This window comes from Coregonus clupeaformis, chromosome 24 (assembly GCF_020615455.1).
Source record: "Coregonus clupeaformis isolate EN_2021a chromosome 24, ASM2061545v1, whole genome shotgun sequence".
NCBI lineage: Eukaryota > Metazoa > Chordata > Actinopteri > Salmoniformes > Salmonidae > Coregonus > Coregonus clupeaformis.
The window spans coordinates 13,105,464-13,123,640 of NC_059215.1; the positions used below are offsets into that span (position 1 = coordinate 13,105,464).

The window sequence follows — 18,177 nt, forward strand, 5'->3', positions numbered from 1 at the left end:
CCTCTATTCTGTCCCTTCCTGCCGTCCTCCCCTCCCTGACTTTCCTATGTACTTGAAATAAAGGCCTTTCGTTATTATCTCTGTTCCACTGCTCCTGCCATCTCTGCACCATCACTGTATATATCAGGCTTTTTGCCTCTGCCTTGCTCATTGAAACTTCAACATCAACATCCGCACTACTATGTGCTTGTTTAGCCTGTTCATGATATCATGGCGGTCCGCAAACAGTCGTTTAAGTGCATGCCACCACCTACTGTGCTGGAATGTACGATCAATCATGATCTGCCCAATTCTGTACTGCCATGAAAATACAATAAAAACCAAATGAATCCCTACTAACTTCTACCCCCCCCCACCAAAAAAAAACCATCTCCTACCACCCTACCCCATTAAACTTTAACTATATCGTGCTGAAACACTTCACCCTTAGGATTGTTCAGCATCTTTTTTACATTAGAAAAGTATTCAGACCCCTTGACTTTTTTCACATTTTGTTACTTTACAGCCTTATTCTAAAATGGATTAGATAGCCCCCCCCTCAATCTACACACAACACCCCATAATGACAAAGCAAAAACAGGTTTTTAGAATTTTTTGCAGATTTATATTTTATAAAAACGGATATATGACATTTACATAAGTATTCAGACCCTTTACTCAGTACTTTGTTAAAGCACCTTTGGCAGCGATTACAGCCTCAAGTCTTCTTGGGTATGAGAATACAAGCTTGGCACACCTGTATTTGAGGAGTTTCTCCCATTCTTCTCTGCAGATCCTCTCAAGCTCTGTCAGGTTGGATGGGGAGCATCGCTGCACAGCTATTTTCAGGTCTCTCCAGATATATTAGATCGGATTAAAGTCCGGGCTCTGGCTGGGCCACTCAACGACGTTCAGAGACTTGTCCCGAAGCCACTCCTGCCTTGTCTTGGCTGTGTGCTTAGGGTCGTTGTCCTGTTGGAAGGTGAACCTTCGCCCCAGTCTGAGGTTGATATGATGTTTTTAAAGTGTTATGGGAAACCAGGTTAGAATTAGTAGATAAGTGACTTGGTGCCACAGAGTCTGTATTCCTTATGTCAAATGAGATTACTGATGTTGCTCTTAGAATGATTGATGGACAGTATATACTGACTTGGGGGTAAAGGGTAATAACATCAAAGAAGGGAATGCCCATTGAGGGTTAGCAGATGTTCATGAAGAAACTTGTAAACAGAGGGTAAATAAGGGAGAGTGGCTCTTTGTTCAAATCAGTTTGAAATAGCAAGAGGCAAAGCTCTGTCATTGTTGTATCGAACCCAGTACCAACTAATAAAACATTTGCATTAACTTTCTACAAAGTGTCTAAGTATATCCTTACATCCTTAATTACTTGATACCCTAGAAACTCATCATAACAGAGGTCCTGAGCACTCTGGAGCAGATTTTCATCAAGGATCTCTCTGTACTTTGCTCCGTTCATCTTTCCCTCGATCCTGACTAGTCTCCCAGTCCCTGCCACTGAGAAACTTCCCCACAGCATGATGCTGCCACCACCATGCTTCACCGTAGGGATGGTGCCAGGTTTCCTCCAGACATGAAGCTTGGCATTAAGGCCAAAGAGTTCAATCTTGTTTCTCATGGTCTGAGAGTCTTTATGTGCCTTTTGGCAAACTCCAAGCAGGCTGTCATGTGCCTTTTCTTGAGGAGGGGCTTCCGTCTGGCCACTCTACCATAAAGGCCTGATTGGTGGAGTGCTGCAGAGATGGAGGAACTCTGGAGCTCTGTCAGAGTGACCATTGGGTTCTTGGTCACCTCCCTGATCAAGGCCCTTCTCCCCCGATTGCTCAGTTTGGCCGGGCGGCCAGCTCTAGGAAGAGTCTTGGTGGTTCCAGACTTCTTCCATTTGATGGAGGCCACTATGTTCTTGGGGACCTTCAATGCTGCAAAACAATTTTGGTACCCTTCCCCAGATCTCTGCCTCGACACAATCCTGTCTCGGAGCTCTACGGACAATTCCTTCAACCTCATGGCATGGTTTTTGCTCTGACATGCACTGTCAACTGTGGGACCTTATATAGACAGGTGTGTGCCTTAACAAATCCTGTCCAATCAATTGAATTTACCACAGGTGGACTCCAATGAAGTTGTAGAAACATCTCAAGGGAGGTCAATGGAAACAGGATGCACCTGAGCTCAATTTCGAGTCTCATAGCAAAGGGTCTGAATACTTATGTAAATAAGGCATTTCTGTTTTTTATTTGTAATGAATGTGAAAAATATTATAAAAACCTGTTTTCCCTTTGTCATTATGGGGTATTGATGAGGAAAAAAGCATGTTTAATCCATTTTGGAATAAGGCTGTAACGAAACAAAATGTGGAAAAGGTCAAGGGGTCTGAATACTTTACGAATGCACTGTATATAGCAACATTCCAAACTTGTTTATCATTATGTAGTCCAATTGGAGCATGATTCCACAATTTCTATCTAGGAGGTGGGCCGAAGCCGAAAACAGTGAAGCTGATCGATCAACGTCGAGGGGGGAGCTGATTTTTGTATATGACAATGAAATATTCTTATGATTACTGTAAAATGTTTGCCCATTTTATCATAAAAATTATATTTCAACACTGTCTGCTCTGGCAAATGTACAAACTGCTAAACTTGGAACCAATCAGAACTCCCGTACATACCCCTCGTGATGAATTCAGACAATGGCCTGCTTCTAACTACAGTATAAACAAAGCCTCTGATCTGCTGTCAGTTTGTGTTAAGAGGATCCAACGTTAGCTCCCAAAGACTGAAATAAGATACAGTGGGGAAAAAAAGTATTTAGTCAGCCACCAATTGTGCAAGTTCTCCCACTTAAAAAGATGAGAGAGGCCTGTAATTGTCATCATAGGTACACGTCAACTGTGACAGACAAAATGAGAAAAAAAAATCCAGAAAATCACATTGTAGGATTTTTAATGAATTTATTTGCTAATTATGGTGGAAAATAAGTATTTGGTCAATAACAAAAGTTTCTCAATACTTTGTTATATACCCTTTGTTGGCAATGACACAGGTCAAACGTTTTCTGTAAGTCTTCACAAGGTTTTCACACACTGTTGCTGGTATTTTGGCCCATTCCTCCATGCAGATCTCCTCTAGAGCAGTGATGTTTTGGGGCTGTCGCTGGACAACATGGACTTTCAACTCCCTCCAAAGATTTTCTATGGGGTTGAGATCTGGAGACTGGCTAGGCCACTCCAGGACCTTGAAATGCTTCTTACGAAGCCACTCCTTCGTTGCCCGGGCGGTGTGTTTGGGATCATTGTCATGCAGAAAGACCCAGCCACGTTTCATCTTCAATGCCCTTACTGATGGAAGGAGGTTTTCACTCAAAATCTCACGATACATGGCCCCATTCATTCTTTCCTTTACACGGATCAGTCATCCTGGTCCCTTTGCAGAAAAAAATCCCCAAAGCATGATGTTTCCGCCCCCATGCTTCACAGTAGGTATGGTGTTCTTTGGATGCAACTCAGCATTCTTTGTCCTCCAAACACGACGAGTTGAGTTTTTACCAAAAAGTTATATTTTGGTTTCATCTGACCATATGACATTCTCCCAATCCTCTTCTGGATCATCCAAATGCACTCTAGCAAACTTCAGACGGGCCTGGACATGTATTGGCTTAAGCAGGGGGACACTTCTGGCACTGCAGGATTTCAGTCCCTGGCGGCTAAGTGTGTTACTGATGGTTGGCTTTGTTACTTTGGTCCCAGCTCTCTGCAGGTCATTCACTAGTTCCCCCCGTGTGGTTCTGGGATTTTTGCTCACCGTTCTTGTGATCATTTTGACCCCATGGGGTGAGATCGAGGGAAATTATCAGTGGTCTTGTATGTCTTCCATTTCCTAATAATTGCTCCCACAGTTGATTTCTTCAAACCAAGCTGCTTACCTATTGCAGATTCAGTCTTCCCAGCCTGGTGCAGGTCTACAATTTTGTTTCTGGTGTCCTTTGACAGCTCTTTGGTCTTGACCATAGTGGAGTTTGGAGTGTGACTGTTTGAGGTTGTGGACAGGTGTCTTTTATACTGATAACAAGTTCAAACAGGTGCCATTAATACAGGTAACGAGTGGAGGACAGAGGAGCCTCTTAAAGAAGAAGTTACAGGTCTGTGAGAGCCAGAAATCTTGCTTGTTTGTAGCTGACCAAATACTTGTTTTCCACCATAATTTGCAAATAAATTCATAAAAATTCCTTCAATGTGATTTTTTGTAATTTCTTTCTCTCAATTTGTCTGTCATAGTTGACGTGTACCTATGATGAAAATTACAGGCCTCTCTCATCTTTTTAAGTGGGAGAACTTGCACAATTGGTGGCTGACTAAATACTTTTTTCCCCCACTGTAAATATCTGTTTTCGAGTGCACTTGAAATATGCAGAATGCAATATGAATGGTCTTGATCACATGAAGCGGTAACTCCATTGACCATTTAGCCAATTGATTGAAACTTAGCCAATGTTATTGACTAGCCTAGCCAGCTAATACTGTAAACATCAATGTGCCTGCTCAGGAAGCTAGTGTTTCATTAGCGATCTCTCTGTCAGTGAATTCAATTTTGAATCATGTTTTGGCATGATTGTCACATATCAAGTTACTAGCTGCAGCCTTAAAGAAATACAATCATATAATTTGCATAGAAACCCAAATAAAAGCATGTACTGTAGATAGAATGATGTGTGTTTTTCATGTATGCTAGAATAGAGGTTTACAAACAACAGCTGCATATGCATATTAGCCAATACATATGGCATAGCCTACACATATGGCATACCTTGCAATACAATCTTCTCTAAAAACAGTTGTACAATGTGCTCTGCAATAAGATAACCAGTTTGGTGGGCATGCATAATGTTGGATGCATTGGTATCGAGAATGATAACGAGGCTGTAGGATTATAGAAAAAGCAGTTGGGAAATGAATGTTTGAGTTTCAAATACTAAATGTTCAGTGACTGTGAGTATATTTAGGTGGTTTAAATGATTAACATTCCTACTAACCTTCTAAAAGTTGATGGTGCCAAAATCTTGCCAATCCATTAATTATTCTACTAACTATGAATGAGTATGAGACTTGTTTTCCATAATGTACGTTTCATGCATATACATTCGAACAAAGAACACCATCACAAAATGTTTCATCATTTATTGAGTAAGGAGACAAATAGCAAAGGTGTCTCAGACAGTATTTGAAGTATCTAAATATAGTGTAACCTACCAATCAAAACACCTTCCTAATATTGAGTTTTCCCCCTTCTTTCTAGGAGCATTTGTGTGCCCAGGCCCCATAGGTGTATTGAAAGGACCCCACCCACCCTGGTCACCCATGTAGCTGACCGATGTAGAGAGAGACAAATGCCTTAGCAGAATGCTTGTGCGGTCTATAGCTTGTGTGGTCAAGAGGCAAGAACTCTACCATCTATGGCAAAAGATAGAATTCTCCCCACTGCATGTTACAGTTGTAAAGTAATCTGTTTGTCACCTGTTAAACTAAATCTACATTGAATTTAGTCTTCGAGATGCACGTGTGTCTGTAGTTGGTGTATCTGTACTTTGTCTATAAATAATAATAAAATAATGGGGTCAATGCACATAGTCCGGGTAGCCATTTTATTAACTATTCAGCAGTCTTATGGCTTGGAGGTAGAAGCTGTTAAGGAGCCTTTTGGTGTGATAGACAATAATGAATAAAAATGCTCAAACAACCACGTGTATCAGTAGTGGGTCTTCTTCAACTCTAAAATGCACTAGACTGTGTAAGACAAAATCCACAGGCAAATGCGTATGTGGTCCCAATGTCTAAATAGTGACCGCAGGGCTAGTTCTAGCTGCAGTAGGATGGGTCTCCTCACAAGTGAGTGAATCAGCTCATGCTTGGTGAATAGCACTTGGTTGATCTCTGGGAGCAGGACACAGGAGAGTTGAAAAGATAATCTGAGACAAAAGTGAAAGACAATAATTAATAAAATAAATCATCACAGCAAAGGAATGTAGCTTGTGAGCTAGAAAATGAACGTCCTGACAGTTTGAGGAAGGGTGCTCTGCAATCACCCTGTCAACATATGTGGCATTTCTTATTTTTCAGTATGAAGGAAATTAGTGGGTCCTGTCTTGATGACTGTATTAGCTTTACACTACTTTCATTGTCCTATAGCTTTATGTAGTCTTACATTATTACTTGGAATAAACTGATAGCTAAAACGCTTCTTGTCCCAGAATGACATGCTAGCTAGTGACTAAAACTATCTGCTCCTGCTAGCTAGCAACATATCTACTTGCTGTAACTAGCTAACTAGCAATCTAGCTACATTACAGTTACTGCATTCTAATTTGGGAGTAATTTTACAGCTTGCATTTATGGTATCACGTTTCTATCACTAAATAGTTTCTCTCTGGCTGTCACCAGCTGTGTTTAGAACCTAGATACGGAGAACTTGATTGGCAGATGTGATTAGCAGAGATGGTACCTGGATAGTAGTGATGGGCATTCTGAATCCTTTCTGTGAGCTAGCTCATTTGGCTCCGTTCACATAAAAGAGCCGGCTCATTTGGCTCCCAAACGACTCTTTGTTCAAAATGCTTCCGAATTTACCTAGAACCATGAAAACATTTCAGATGTCCAATGTCAGATCGTGAAATGCACGTTCAAATACATTTTTAACAGGCCAAATTGTAAGAAAATCAGCGTGGACCAGATTGAGGCGCTCCCCCCACTATTTATTGTTTCTGCAGTGAGGATTCACCTTTTTTAGATAATTATTTTGTAACTTTTCTGCAGAACAATGTTGTTTTGAGCTCAAACAGCAGTAGTAGCAGTATACAAATCAAGGAGCTAAACGAACGGCTCTTTCACCGATGTGATTCGGTTCCTGACTTTCACCAAAAAGATCTGTTCAAAAAGAGCCGTTTGTTCATGAATGACCCATCGTTACTGGATAGTACACACGTTTTGGTCGGTTTAAATCATGGTGAAAATAGTTATTTTACACACTCATAACATAGACTATCACCACATTGACAGGAGTTTAATTTCTGAAGTGGATTATCCCTTTAAAGGTAAATTCCGATTGAGTGGACATCTGCAGCGTTTACTTTGAATGGGATCTCTGCAACTGCGGTTACATTGCATAGCTGCGGTTTTGCAGTTATGGTGCATAGCCGAAAAGGGGCGATCGGAATGAATTCCAGCCTTACTCTGCATGGGCAGCGTTATTGAGGACTTTCACCATTTTGAACTAGTCAACTGGGAAGGACTTCCTATGGGTTAAGGAAGGATCACATAATTCCATCCAGGTCACCAGGAGGGATCAGCCCATAGAGAATGACAGAGAAAGCATCCCTATATAGTTCCCGTCATGGTGTCTGTGAGCGCATGAGAAGCGCCGTTGAGGCAATCTCCATTTTGAAGTAGTCAATTTTCTTCATGATTAGAGGATCCCTCCTGATGACCCGGTTGGACATGACTACAACAGGATCACCAGGATGGAACAGCCAATAAAGTTGGAAGTACCACCCAGTTGATTACATAAAAATGGTGTAAGCCCTCAATGGCGCTGCCCATGCTAAAATTGCCTTTTGGCCACTAGAGGCCTCTATCATTCTCTATGGATCAGCCAATGAATTATACTTGTGTGCAAACGTTCCATAACTGCAGGTGGCAGTAAATCGCCAACCTTGGCTTTATACCTGTTCAAACAACACAATCCAGGTGGTAGTACGCACCCTTTAAGTTTGTTTGGCAAAATAAATGGACTACTTAAAAATGGAGATGGTCTCAGTGGCGCTGCCCGTGCTCTCACAGACGCCATAATGGGACAGAAACAAAGATGTTGACAACTTCAAGATGGAGCCTGCCTGGTGTTCAACCTTCCAAAGGTCTCCCATGCCTTCCAGTCAAAGCTCGCATCCACTACAAGACCATGGTGCTTGCCTATGGAGCAGCAAGGGGAACTACCCCTCCCTACTACCTTCAGGCTATGCCACCTCTGATCTCTTGGCCCTTATGACTGAGATAAGTGGTTGTCCCACCTAGCTAACTATAAGGGCTGGATTAAATCCGTATCGCGGAAGATCTGTGTTAAAATGTAAAGGTAATTTCCGATTGAGCTGACATATGCAGCGTTTACCGTGAATGCAGTCTCCGGAACCGCGGGAACATTGCCTTTAATTGTCAATTGCACTATAAAGCGGATCATCAGTGCTACGGATTGAATAGAGCGCTAAATCGCTCTGGATAAGAACGTCTGCTAAATGACTAATTTAAATTTAGATACTAAAATGTGATGTCTAAATCTATGGTATCGAGTAATCCATGGAGAAAGACTAAGGTTAATGTTAAAATGATTTATTTTTAATTGATTGGTACATTAAGTTAATCAAACAAGTGCAACAAATATTTGTTTCATAACTGGCTGATCACAACATACTAGTTTAAAGTGGTTCCACACTGATAATTGAACAGGTTCCAGACACAGACTGAAACCAAAGAGAAAAGTACAGCATAAAGGGACAGTGGTGAGATCTACAGTATAATTCAAACACATTAATACATCATTTTGTGAATTCTGAGTGCTCCTCTGTTGGATATAGCAGTTTCAAAGATCAAATTCTGGAACATGTATTATCATTTTCAAGTAAAAAGCATGAAAAATGTGGTTGTCTTGTTTGGTTGTTTAACATTGCTCTGCTTACTTAGTAGGGTACATTGATCAGAATAAAGCTAATTCAAATTGACCATGGGCTATACAATAGACACCAAACTCCAATAATATTTATTACACTTTTATTTGCAACATTCTAAACTTACCCTACTAAATAAGAACCTGGTTTCATTTGAAGCAACCACTAGTTTTATGCAAACAAGTGCTATTAGATCTCACACAACACATTAAATCTGTTATTTTCATTAACAAATAAAAACAGGACAGCCTGTAAGAGACAACCAAGCAATGGAATAAAAAGGGCAGTGGAAAATGTCTGTCAAGATACTACAAAATAAATAAAGGGTACAACTGCAGAATGTTTGGAATTTTCCATTGCTAAGGCATAGTGAAGAATCCAGAGCACTTTGAACATTCAAAATGCACTATGCTGAGCCTGATATTACTGAGAGCTGCAGGTGTCCTAACTATAGAACACCACGACCCAGTGGTCCTGTTGGAAGAGACTCTTTCAACGTTATCATTAAAACAAAATGTATTTATATATTTTTAAATAAATCTTTCATTGGCTTATCTACAGTAGAACTGCAAGACAATACAAATAGGCAATAAGTGCAAATAAAGATGCCAAAGCTGGATCATGAGAGAGTCCTTGATCCCTCAAAGAACTAACACACTTTAAAAAACAAGTATAATGCATCAATTCCTTTCAATTCACTCAGAAAAGCAGCTGCCATTCATATGGGTGAATTTTAACATCAGAATGTTGGCAATGAGATAAATCAGGATCAGACAGAGTGATTTGTGAAGTACACTGGAAACATAAATAATTATTAAGTTAGGCCACTCCTTGAGCACAAGCTTCCAAATGGGAGTGAACCAATACATTCTTCCTCGGGAGGTTTCTAATCATCATGTAATAGAGATTCCTTTTAAAAGCATATGAACCATTCCAGGTGTTTGGGAGGGGCTGCTGCGTTCATAAAACGGGAGAGTGGTAGAGTCGGGGGACATCACAACAGCCAGTTTACTGTGACTCCTTCCTTCTCAATGAAGCAGGAGGAGACTGAGGTAAAGTAGAAGACTTGGCACTGAAAAAGAAAAACACCCCAAAAATACAAAGTTAGACATCTCCCAAAAATACATTTCTTTATATACTGATAATAACCATCTGCCCAGCTAAAAAAAGGAGACAAAACCAACGTGGACCTGTGGAACACAAACTGGATAAATCTGTTGGACTTTGACACATATCATGACTGAATAGCTCCCACAACATGTCAGCTTGAAGCCAAGTTGGAGATCATTATGTTTCAGTTCAATGTTCAAGAGGTCATCATGCTCACCCTTCAAAATAAACATTTTGCATTTCACTACTAATTAATTCTCAATCATCCATCTTTTCTTATTATCTCAAATTAAATCAAAATGTTGTACGCTCATAAACTCTGTCTTCTGAGTTTAGTGGCCACATTTCCTGAGTAGCCACCTCTAGAGCTGTCCCCAAAAGTCTGGCCATCAGCCCCTCACAAAACCGGCAGCTTTGCCCAATGCCCACCACGTGAGCGACTACCCCAGAAGGTAGCCTAGCGGTTAAGAGTGTTGGGCCAGTAACCGAAAGGTCGCTGGTAATATGCCGTTCTGCCCTTGAGCAAGGCAGTTAACCTCCAACAACAACTGTTGTTAAATGAGGAAGACACATATCGGTTGAATGCATTCAGTTGTGCAACTGATTAGGTTTTCCCTATTCTGGATCAAAAAGTGGTTTAGGTGGTCAGCATGGCAAGATTTTAGAGGTCCCTATTTTACGGTGTAGAGATATTTTAGCAGTTTTAAAGCTCATTTCCTGCAAATCTACACATTTTGCCATGCAGCCAAGTGAAACTACTGCAGTTTTATAGCTAATTTAAAAGCTACACAATTACAAAATCAATATTGATAAATTCATTGTTTTGGGAATTTTTAATTCTCCCTGACTGTCTAGCTTTTATGTTGATGATTATTAGTTCTCAAAGATTATATTATTTAAAATATATATATATATAAAACAAGGCTTGGGCTGGGGCTGGGTGCTAACTTACAAACACTGAGCAAGGAACTGAGGAACACACAGGGTTTAAATACTAACAAGGGAATGACCTACAGGTGCAAACAATAATTAGAGCAAGAAAAACAAAAGGTACAAAAAGGTGCAATGGGGACATCTAGTGACCAAAACCCGAACAGTCATGGCCAAAACCTGACAAATGTATTATTCAAGTGTCAATGAAAGTGTAGACAAGCATATCACTTTGGACACAATTTACTAGGGGAATGTAGTGAGAATATTAGGCTGAGTATACTTCACAGAACCAATGATGATTCTGCACCTCAGCCACAGACTATGACATGTAACTTGGTGTTGAGGTCCTTCCAAAGCCTCAGACAGACACCACTGGGTTATTGTATTACCACAAAGGATCAAAGGTTAGGCTAATACAATGAGTTAAGGTGTTAGGTGCAAAGTGTTAGCATAATATCTTCTCTCTATCAACACTAAAACATGTGAATTCAGGTCATTCAGCTGTACAACAGGCACTCTCTGATTTCCTGTAGGTTAGGTAATGCTATGGAGAAGAACATGAGGGGTCAGAAGCAAAGCCACTGCTAGGCTATGTACAGTACACTGAGTGTACAAAACATTGAGTTGCACCCCCTTTTGCCCTCAGCATAGATTCTACAAGGTGTCGAAAGCGTTCCACAGGGATGCTGGTCCATGTTAACTCCAATGCTTCCCACAGTTGTGTCAAGTTGGCTGGTTGTCTTTTGGCTGGTGGACCATTCTTGATACGCACGGGTAACTGTTGAGTGTGAAAACGCAGTAGCGTTACAGTTCTTGACACACTCAAACCGGGGTGCCTGGCACCTACTACCACACCCCATTCAAAGGCACTTAAATATTTTGTCTTGCCCATTCACCATCTGAATGGCACACATACACAATCTATGTCTCAAGGCCTAAAAAAACGTATTTAACCGGTCTCCTCCCCTTCATCTACACTGATTGAAGTGGACAGGTGACATCAATAAGGGATCATAGCTTTCACCTGGATTTACCTGGTCAGTCTATGTCATGGAAAGATCCGTTTATTAGGTACTCCCATCGAGTACCAGGTCAGACCCCCCGTTGCCTCCAGAACGGCCTGAATTCTTCAGGGCATTCTAAAAGGTGTAAGAAACGTTTCACAGGGATGTTGTTCCATGATGACGCGATGGCATCTCGCAGTTGCTGCAGATTGGACGGCGGTACATTCATGCTGCGAACAGCCCGTTCCATTTCATCCCAAGGATGCTCTATTGGGTTGAGGTCTGGGGAATGCTCAGGCCACTCAAGTGAACTGAACTCGTCATGTTCCAGGCAATGTTTCTCCACTCCTCAATTGTCCAGTGTTCGTGATCACGTGCCCACTTGAGCCTCTTCTTCTTATTTTTAGGAGTGATAGGAGTGGAACCTGGTGTAGTCGTCTGCTGCAATAGCCCATCCGTGACCAGGATCGACCAGTTGTGCATTCCGAGATGCCGTTCTGCACACCACTGTTGTACTGCGTCATTATTTGTCTGTTTGTAGCCTACCTGTTAGCTTGCACGATTCCTGTCATTCTCCTTCGACCTCCCTCATCAACAAGCTGTTTTCAACCCCAGGACTGTCGCTGACTGGATTTATTTTGCTTGTCGCACCATTCTCGGTAAACCCTAGACACTGTCGTGCGTGAAAGGCCCAGTGTGTGAAAAGCCCGGCTGCTGTTTCTTAGATACTGGATCCGGCGTGCCTGGCACTGATGATCATACAACGCTCAGTCACATAGGTCACTCGTTTAGCCCATTTTAACGTTCAATTAAACAGTAACTGAATGCCTCGATATCTGATTTATATAGCAAGCCATGGCCACGTGACTCACTGTCTGTAGGAGCGATCCTTTTTCGTGAACGGGTGGTGTACCTAATAAACGGAGTAAGTGAATATATATATATAAATAAACATTAGATTAGGATTGTGCCAAGCAGTAACAAAATGCTCTTACCGTGGACTGTGGTTCTCTTTGTAGTAGTTGTAGTAGCTGCTGTAGTTGTGGTAGTAGGGGGCTTTGTTGTAGTCAGAAGGGCTATAAAGACATGACATATACTGTTGAAGTCAGAAGTTTACATACACTTAGGTTGGAGACATTAAAACTTGTTTTTCAACCACTGCACAAATGTCTTGTTAACAAACTATAGTTTTGGCAAGTCGGTTAGGACATCTACTTTGTGCATGACACAAGTGATTTTTCCAACAATTGTTGACAGACAGATTATTTCACTTATAATTCACTGTATCACAATTCCAGTGGGTCAGAAGTTTACATACACTAAGTTGACTGTGCCTTTAAACAGCTTGGAAAATTCCAGAAAATGATGTCATGGCTTTAGAAGCTTCTGATAGGCTAATTGATATCATTTGAGTCAATTGGAGGTGTACCTGTGGATGTATTTCAAGGCCTACCTTCAAACTCAGTGCCTCTTTGGTTGACATCATGGGACCACGCAGCTGTCATACCGCTCAGGAAGGAGACGTGTTCTGTCTCCTAGAGATGAACGTATTTTGGTGCGAAAAGTGCAAATCAATCTCAGAACAGCAGCAAAGGACCTTGTGAAGATGCTGGAGGAAACAGGTACAAAAGTATCTATATCCACAGTAAAACAAGTCCTATATCGACATAACCTGAAAGGCCGCTCAGCAAGGAAGATGCCACTGCTCCAAAACCACCATAAAAAAGCCAGACTACGGTTTGCAACTGCACATGGGGACAAAGATCGTACTTTTTGGGGAAATGTTCTCTGGTCTGATGAAACAAAAATATAACTGTTTGGCCATAATGACCATCGTTATGTTTGGAGGAAAAAGGGGGCAGCTTGCAAGTCGAAGACCACCATCCCAACCGTGAAGCACAGGGGTGGCAGCATCATGCTGTGGGGGTGCTTTGCTACAGGAGGGACTGGTGCACTTCACAAAATAGATGGCATCATGAGGAAGGAAAATTATGTGGATATATTGAAGCAACATCTCAAGACATCAGTCAGGCAGTTAAAGCTTGGTCGCAAATGGTTCTTCCAAATGGACAACGACCCCAAGCATACTACCAGAGTTGTGGCAAAATGGCTTAAGGGCAACAAAGTCAAGGTATTGGAGTGGCCATCACAAAGCCCTGACCTCAATCCTATAGAACTGAACTGAAAATGCGTGTGCGAGCAAGGAGGCCTATAATCCTGACTCAGTTACATCAGCTCTGTCAGGAGGAATGGGCCAAAATTCACCCAACTTATTGTGGGAAGCTTGTGGAAGGCTTCCCGAAATGTTTGACCCAAGTTAAACAATTTAAAGGCAACGCTACCAAATACTAATTGAGTGTATGTAAACTTCTGACCCACTGGGAATGTGATTAAAGAAATAATAGCTGAAATAAATCATTCTCTACTATTATTCTGACATTTCACATTCTTAAAATAAAGTGGTGATCCTACTTGACCTTAAACAATTTTTACTAGGATTAAATGTCAGGAATTGTGAAAAACTGAGTTTAAATGTATTTGGCTAAGGTGTATGTAAACTTCCGACTTCAACTGTAATTAGGCCGTTAACTATTCTTGTCCGGTCTGTCAAAACACTTTACTGTTGTGATCCCTCAAATGCTTTAGTCAGCCAGTGTGGTCTGAGGAGTAGAATGGTGTTGGACCAGACAGCTAGTCAATCACTCATAACATGTAAAAAGGGAAAATAAATACTTGAGGTTGCTATGCACAGGCATGTATATGGTGAAAAATAACAATTAGCGTGAACATTAACACACATACCACATTTTATTATCAAAAAGGCCTCAATGTGTTTATATGTTGGTCAACCTGGCGCCGACGAAGATGGCGGCCTCGCGACTAGCTACATGCATTTCGCTACACCCGCTATAACATCTGCTAAACACGTGTATGTGACAAATAACATTTGATTTGATGAGTTGAGGTCAATTCCACTAAAAAAGCCAGTTTGCTGACACATTGGTATTCTGGTCCTAAATACCAAATGATGCACAAAATAGCTGACCTAAAACAAAGGCTAAAGTGTGTTAAATAACAAACACTGAAACCAGTCTTACCTTTGCATTGTCGTGACATGACTTACTTTAATGTATGACTGTTATTTATCGAATCACCTAACTATGTTTAATTGTCACTCGATTAAATTAATCATGTAACAATTAACTCATTAGGAATTTGGGGCACCACGGTAGAAGTTGTTTAACGAGTTACCATCTCCCGAATTAAACTCTTAGAAGATATATATGTTATATATCGATAACACTCACTAATTAAATAATTACCACTTATCAGTCTCATTCTGAACGTCGCATAATCATTGAACCTGCAAGAACCCTAACCTTATTGATGAATCAGCAATACACAAATTGGCTTAATTATTTATTGACTAACTAAATAAATAATAACACAATACAAAACAAACACACATAGGTTATTGATTACTAACGTAATACAATGAAAACAGGTCCCTAGTGGACTGGACTAACATTAGCATGAATGCTTGGGTAGAAGGAGGGTCAGAGTGGAAGGGAGAGAGAGATTCAAACTATCGTGGTTACTTTGGAAACTACGCTCACGGAAATACAAACACTTAAAACCATACTAAACGCTCATTCGGATTAGAAATGCAACATGTATTTACGTGTAGCTGTCCTCGAAAGTTGAGTTGATGATGTAGAACTCTGGTTTGCCCACCAGAGATCCCAATGTCCTTGGTAGAGTTTTTGGTCGTAGTAGTGGTTAGAATGGATACTTCAGATTTACCAGCGGTTGTCTGAGAGGGATTGTCCTTCCCAAATCGTGTCTATAGTGAAAGTTCTCTAGACGACTATACATGCCAGCTGCAGACTGAGATGATAAGGTCTAGTGCATTATATTCTTCTTCACCTCGTGAGAGTTTGAGTTTCTCCATTTCAAACATGTGGACTAACGTCTCACGTTTTCTGGTCTTTCTGGTCTAACCATTTGTAACGTTTAGCTCACGCTTCACGTCTGCTGGTCTTGTAGAGTGTCAACCGTGGGGCTTCCTTGTCTGAGGTGAATTTCGTCACAAGGCTTTTTATGCACTCGGGGTAAAAGGGGCGTTCCATCATGTTTGTGCTCATCTGGGCGTGGCCACTGACTGAGAACAAATCAATATGGAAAACAATCATCTCATCTAGAATGCTAAAATCACATTGTTATCTTCACAAAAGTATTATTATACTTAATCATTCGTTATATACAACAATTAGATGCAAACCTCATCACTGGGAAGTGTACCCCCCCAGAGATACAGTTATGTTGTTCCACCGTCCTTAATGACATCCCAACATAGTAACACATTTGACATGACTGTTCTTTAAGTCCCCACTAACCATTTCCCACATTCTTTTAAGTAGGAATATTGTTTCATTATCCACTTTTGGATGTTGGAGTCTTAGCGGGAAGACTTCCTTTGTCTCACAGGGAAATTCCCTCTCCCAATATTGCATGGCACGGAAAATAAAGTTTCTGCAAGGAAATTACGACCGGTCATAAAACTGGCCCCCAGGAAAGGGGGTGTTCAAACCTTTGCCCATGAGGGCAAGTCATGGGCAAACCAGCCTTCTATTTCACAGGTCAGACTGGCTTGTCCCTCCATCTCATATCCAGCGTTGCATTTATATGTCACAAAAAGACTTGTACGTATAGGGGGACGGCCTTCAATCCAAACGCCATTCTCAACAACAGGAGGAAGACATGAGACCACTGCAGACATAAACAAAGAGAGATGTCATTAGGTACTGTTTTGAGGTGAACAATGTGACCCAAGTATATTATTTATTGGTTTTAGACTACTTGAAGCAATACACACAATGTTGTTATAACCACCCCTTTATGAATCCTGCAACTAATCAATATCTATCAAATAAATAGGGTAGATTCTATTGTAACCCACTTCCTCTGAGCTCAATGTTGCATCATGTTTTTCAGAATAGGCCTACACATTATCCATGTTTTAGACTGCTTGCTTAGCCTGTTTCATGCACATCTGTGCTTATGTTCTATTTTATTAGGCTAGATACTGTGATATTTACACATTTATCTTTCAGAGGAGGTCATCTGGAACATGCTCACGATTGTGTGGTGGAGGAAAAAAGTGGAGCCCATATAGATTTGATCAGTGTAAGCCACGTGTCAAACTCATTCACTGGAGGGCCGAATGTCTGCGGGTTTTCGCTCCGCCCTTGTACTTGATTGATGAATTAAGATCACTAATTAGTAAGGAACTCCTCTCACCTGGTTGTCTAGGTCTTAATTGAAAGGAAAAAACAAAAACCAGCAGACTCTAGGCCCTCCATGGATTGACTTTGACACCCCCTGTTGTAAGCAGTTCATGTGAGCAGTTCTATATTTTGTTAACAACCATACAGAATGGAATTCTCCATTCTCAGAGCAGGTTATGGATTTAGTTCCAACCAGAGTGTAATCCTTCTCACAGCCATATTGCACAACATCTCCATAGTTATACATCTCTTCAGGTTGGACAACAGGCCCACCGTTGACAATGGTGGGGGGCTTTCCACACTTCACCACTGCAGATTAGAACACAACAGCAGTTATGATCAGTTATGAAGAGTTTTGATTTAGGCACAAGCACAGAACTGTTAAAGTTATTGTTATTTTGACTTGACATGCTCCTTCAGATGACTAACCTTCACATAAAGGAACTCTGCCATCCCAGCCTCCGTCCATACAGGTCCTTACATCGCTGCCCACAAGCATATAGCTGAAAAATAGAAAGATTAGACAATATGAGACAGTATTTGGAGCTTTGCTTTTAGGACAACAAACACGTTTTGTTTAACTTTTAGGGAGTGTAAGTTTGATGAAGGCCTATTTGGAAATCACTGACCCAGTGTTACAGGTAGCAACAACCTTGTCACCAAACAAGATCCCCTCAGAGAGATCAAAATGGCCGTTCTTCCCTTCTCCTGGGGAGCCACACGACTTCCCTGAAACAACCACAGAGAAAACCAGTCAGACTTTCAAAATGACAGAGTGGCAAAGAGTTGAATGTTAGCACAAAACAGGTCCGAATTCCAGGCTAGTATTTCAATAATATCTATTGATGGGCAATGAATATAGCAAGTTGCGAGTGGGTAACTAAAAACTGAAAACATTTACAAGAATATGGCGTAACTTTTCAGAACAAAATTAGACAATTATATTACTTTTGCATGTCAGTTTCACTTCACACGCCAGCAGTACAGGTGACTGATCGAAACCGTCCAGCACTGGCATATCCAATTGCACAATGAAAATTGACTTTTGCTCTGTCTACAAATGTCTCATGAGTGATTAAGGCATCTGACAAAACCATGTTTGGCCCTCCTATGGGTTTGATGCAGCTTTGAGCTGA

At 41.1% G+C, this 18,177-nt stretch overlaps 1 protein-coding gene across 3 annotated transcripts in view; it reads right to left on the reverse strand.

Annotated features, from left to right (window-relative positions):
- Positions 1–18,177, reverse strand: part of LOC121538007 (complement receptor type 1) — a 137,256-nt gene that overhangs the window by 21,591 nt on the left and 97,488 nt on the right. For all 3 annotated transcript variants that reach the window (XM_045207046.1, XM_045207042.1, XM_045207041.1), the window contains exon 10: positions 17,471–17,544. In XM_045207046.1, the coding sequence (XP_045062981.1) occupies positions 17,471–17,544 (74 nt within the window). The remainder of the gene's footprint in view (positions 1–17,470; positions 17,545–18,177) is intronic.